The sequence below is a fragment of the Pinus tabuliformis genome, chromosome X, assembly GCF_031772625.1.
Source record: "Pinus tabuliformis cultivar Carrire ecotype Pingquan chromosome X, CPIR1, whole genome shotgun sequence".
In the NCBI taxonomy this organism is placed as follows: Eukaryota; Viridiplantae; Streptophyta; class Pinopsida; order Pinales; family Pinaceae; genus Pinus; species Pinus tabuliformis.
In genome coordinates, this window is record NC_142308.1 from 645430660 (window position 1) to 645434667 (window position 4008).

Sequence of the window (4008 nt, forward strand, 5' to 3'; positions counted from 1 at the left end):
ATGATCCTTGTGGGCCCATGTTAGATCCATATTTTAAGATGGATCTATCGTGGTTTATGTAGATGCAAGGTAAGTGATCCCTCTCTGCACATGTTAGATTCGTATTTAAAATAGATCTATGTTGATTTATGTAGATACAAAGTAAGTGTAAAACCACCATCATAATTAGTTATATGCCTTTGATAGTTCCCCTTACCATCAAATGTGATAAAGAAAATACCATTTGACTTGTAGTCTACCTCACCGAATCTCTAAATTTGGCTTTGGCCACACTCTTAACAGTTGTAATAATTGTGGATGTGAGAGTTCATAGTGTACCCAAGTTTATAATAGAGATCCTAACAAATTACACACTTCACCTCTAAAATGGAATTTTGTGTTATTTGAGCAATCTTGGTATTGCTTCAAGAGAATGCGACATGATTTGAGAAGCACATTACATTGGAGTCCTAAATCAATTTAATGTAGAGAAGATAACGACAATATCACTTTGAACCATTTTTTTAATCAAAAGGCCAACACAACATTAACAAATATATCAAATCATGCTTGGTCTTAACAAATATATCAATTAATGCATGAAAATATTATCAATACCTTACATTTATAAGACAAATTTAACATAGTCCTCTACGCACTCTAGATAAACCTCAAAAAATAAGTCTCCACTGATTTTATATAGCATAATCACAATTATGTTTTTTGCTATGATTGATCAGTGATAAACTATTTCAAGAAGCATGATATTCATAATTTGCTCGATTTACTTATTTCTTACATCATTCCTATATTCCTTGCATCATCCACCAGGCATATTTCTTGTATCTTCTTTTATATATATATATATATATATATATAATGTTTAATCATTTTGTCGTTGACATTGTTTCTTCCTTGTGGCCTCATGAATTTTACTAGCCCTCGCCTTTTCTTTAAGCGATTTGTGCCAATTCAGCCGCCCTTAAAAATATTAGGGCCGGTGTGACATTGTATTGGGACCTATAGTTCTAAGTTTCACTTCCAAATTCTTTTCTACTGCAAATATATGATTGTTGAACCTATCACAATATTCTTTACCTGGAAATAAAATTAAGCGAAATATTTTGCGCGGAAATTGTAAATTTAATTTTCTGCGAGGTCTAAATTCATTGTCCGCTTTTAGGCATCGGCGGTCCCTCTTCCACGGAGAGATATCGTCCCTCTTATATAATGAAATACTCGGCCCTTCACATGACATCACAATTTCTGTTAGTCTTGCTCGGTGACGGAAACCATAACCACTCCACAACTCGGGAATCCTGACGGCAAATTTTGTTTGAATGCTTTGCCACAATGGGGGAGTCAGGACGGCAACAACGTTATAACGCCGTTCACTTTATTACATTAACCAGGTTTTAAATCTAACGGAGGCCCGTTTGCGCTCCTGTGGTATACAGTGGTCAACATTGGCGTTATCCTCTAATCGCCAGATTCGCAAACGTCTCAAAGCTAGGTTACATAAGGCCGTGTGTTAAGGAAGCGAATCTTGCGGCAGAATTTTATTGGAAAGCTCCCGTCAATCTGTACAGGGGAGGTCTCCAGTTCGAATCAATTCGGAAGTCGATCCACTTTCAATGGCCTGTTTACAGTGCTGCTAAATTGATTTCACCGGTAAATTTCTTCCTTCAATTGTATTATTTTCCTAGCCAATGAAAATCCGTTAGGTTTTGTGTTCTGCATCCTGTTTGCTCTGGAGAAACGTTTTTCTTTATTTCCTGGCATCCAAACGATGTTTGGAATTCTTTCGATTTGAGTTACCTGGCGGGGAATGAGAACTTTCAAGGTATTGGCGTATTAAAGATCTTAAATTTCGGTTTCTTTGAAGTTTCATAACGAATTTTGCGGCTAGAAACCGTGAATTTCAAAATTCCCTCAGAAAACTTCTACCGGTTGGGAACTATATACAGAAATTCGAGCAAGATCAAATTCAAATTCTGTTCATCGGCGGATTTGCCATCGGAATACTGGAATCTAGGATTTTTTAAAATCTCCTTAGATCAAGCTGAAACGTGAAGTTTGTTTTAGGGAATTGAAACTTGAGCGAATGAAATCCCAGTCTTGTAGAATTTGCACTAGGTTGAAATTTGAATCAAAAGCTTTGCGGATTTCTTGGTGGCAGGTTATGTTGAATCTTGATTTTATTTTATTTTCAATACGTAACACTGCTGGATTTATCCTGACAAAGAATTCGGAACCAGCGGCGGAGGAGTCGAATGATGAAAAGGCGCTTTAAAATATGTCGGAAGATCTTTTTGGTAGCATTTCGGGTGATCGGGCCTTAAACTGTTGGTAGAAAGGCATTCTGAGAACGCGAGCAGAGCAGGAATTGAGAATTGTAGAATGCTTACCCTTAATATTTTGTGAAGTAGGACAATAATAGGAAATTTTAGGTGAAAGAACGACTGCTTCCGTTTGAAATTTAAAGAGTAGGTTATTCATTTAAGAAAGACATAAACCGGATAATTTTCTCATTTCTTCTGTTGCAGAGATTGATTTACAGATTTTAAATTTCCTGAGATTTTTCGCCTTTTGAAGCTTTAAAAGAATATTGATTCACCGTTTTTGCAGGATGTTACTTTTCTCATGAAGCGGGCCGTCCATTGGGTGTGCGGGTTTAAGCTTAATGACTCGTATACTAGTGAGGATAATTAAAGTTTTCTGAGCAGCAGGATCCGCCATGGGTTTACCTATAACCATTTCAGGAGTTTTATGGAAGGTTTCCAGGGGATTGAAAGCATGCGCGGCCCGATGCAAAAGCTTTATTCTTCAGCCTCTTTTCGTATACACCATTATCTGGACAGCATTTCTGGCAGCAGTAGTGACAGTTGCGTCGGTGAGCCCTGAATTGGCATTCACTTACCGTTTGTCACCGTTTACAGAATTCTCTCTGGCGTGCGATGACCTTCAAGGGAACTCTTTGAGGTTGCCGTTGGATAAGCCGGGAGATGTCATATGCCTGCCTACTCATATGTTCGGGAGATCAAACGTGGATTTCCTGATTCCTCCCATATTTGCAGCCGTGGTTGTGGCAGCTTCGGCCTTCTTTGTCCACGCCGTGGGCCTCTGGGAAATATGATATGACACTGAAGCAGCAGTTTGTGACTGTCTAGTCAAGATCCCAATCTGAGATTTTTGTTCGTTGGTTTTGGATGATGGAAGCGTCATCTAGAGTGCAAGCACCTTATGGTCCTACCGTGTGCCGGTAAGCTATGCTTTAAACTCTATCATAGGGAGTCGGTCCATATTAGGTTAGTTGGAGATGCCACTGGCTTTACTTTTTGTTACTGGTCTATGAAAGGAAGTGTCCCTACCTATATAAATGTATTGCGTGTCATTTGTGTGGTCTGAAAGGTGTCACTAACTATATAAAAAAGTATTGGATGTCTTATTTGTGTGGTCTAAAAGGTGTCACTAACTATATAAAATGTATTGCATGTCTTATTTGTGTGGTCACCTTATGGTGTATTGCTCTTGAAGTGTCTCCTAATATAAGAAAATACGTTGGGTTTTTATCTTATAATTTGCGGGGCAAGAAGCGATTTCCATTTGAACTACTCTTTGGATTTTCTAAACAAACTCTTTGTACTATCTTTGAATAATATCTTGAAATGTTTTATTCGTTGTAACAGGCCCTTCAATTGGCCCTTTAGTTTACAATATATAAAGAAATATTCTACACTCAAAAGACCCACGAAGCGCCAAATGCTTCTAATAACAGTTCCTTATCGCACCTAAATGTCTCTCACTCATAAGTTTTTTTACTTTTGAAATTTAAAGGACTCTTGGTGAATAACACCATCGCTTATTATGTTCAGTTGGAATTTGGTGTTGGAGAGACAGAGAAGACAAAACAAATAATTCACACTCAAATCTATGAGCTTCCGCTCTTTTATTGATCACACAAAACATGATGATTACAATGAACTCGGTGAACAATATTTATCCTTTTCTAACTAGTGACTTTCTTAC

The 4008-nt window shown here is 37.7% G+C and overlaps 1 protein-coding gene across 3 annotated transcripts; it reads left to right on the forward strand.

Annotated features, from left to right (window-relative positions):
- Positions 1-1247: 1247 nt before the first annotated feature.
- Positions 1248-3440, forward strand: LOC149141651 (uncharacterized). Of its 3 annotated transcripts, none has more exons than XM_089448474.1 (3): positions 1248-1650; positions 2225-2374; positions 2608-3440. In XM_089448474.1, exon 3 carries the CDS (start codon positions 2717-2719, stop codon positions 3113-3115), a length of 399 nt encoding a protein of 132 aa, XP_089304600.1. In that variant the 5' UTR covers positions 1248-1650; positions 2225-2374; positions 2608-2716; the 3' UTR covers positions 3116-3440. The 3 variants fall into 3 exon arrangements, with proteins under 3 accessions (XP_089304600.1, XP_089304601.1, XP_089304599.1); XM_089448475.1 differs by having other exon boundaries at positions 2238-2374; XM_089448473.1 differs by lacking the exon at positions 2225-2374.
- The last annotated feature ends 568 nt before the right edge of the window (positions 3441-4008 follow it).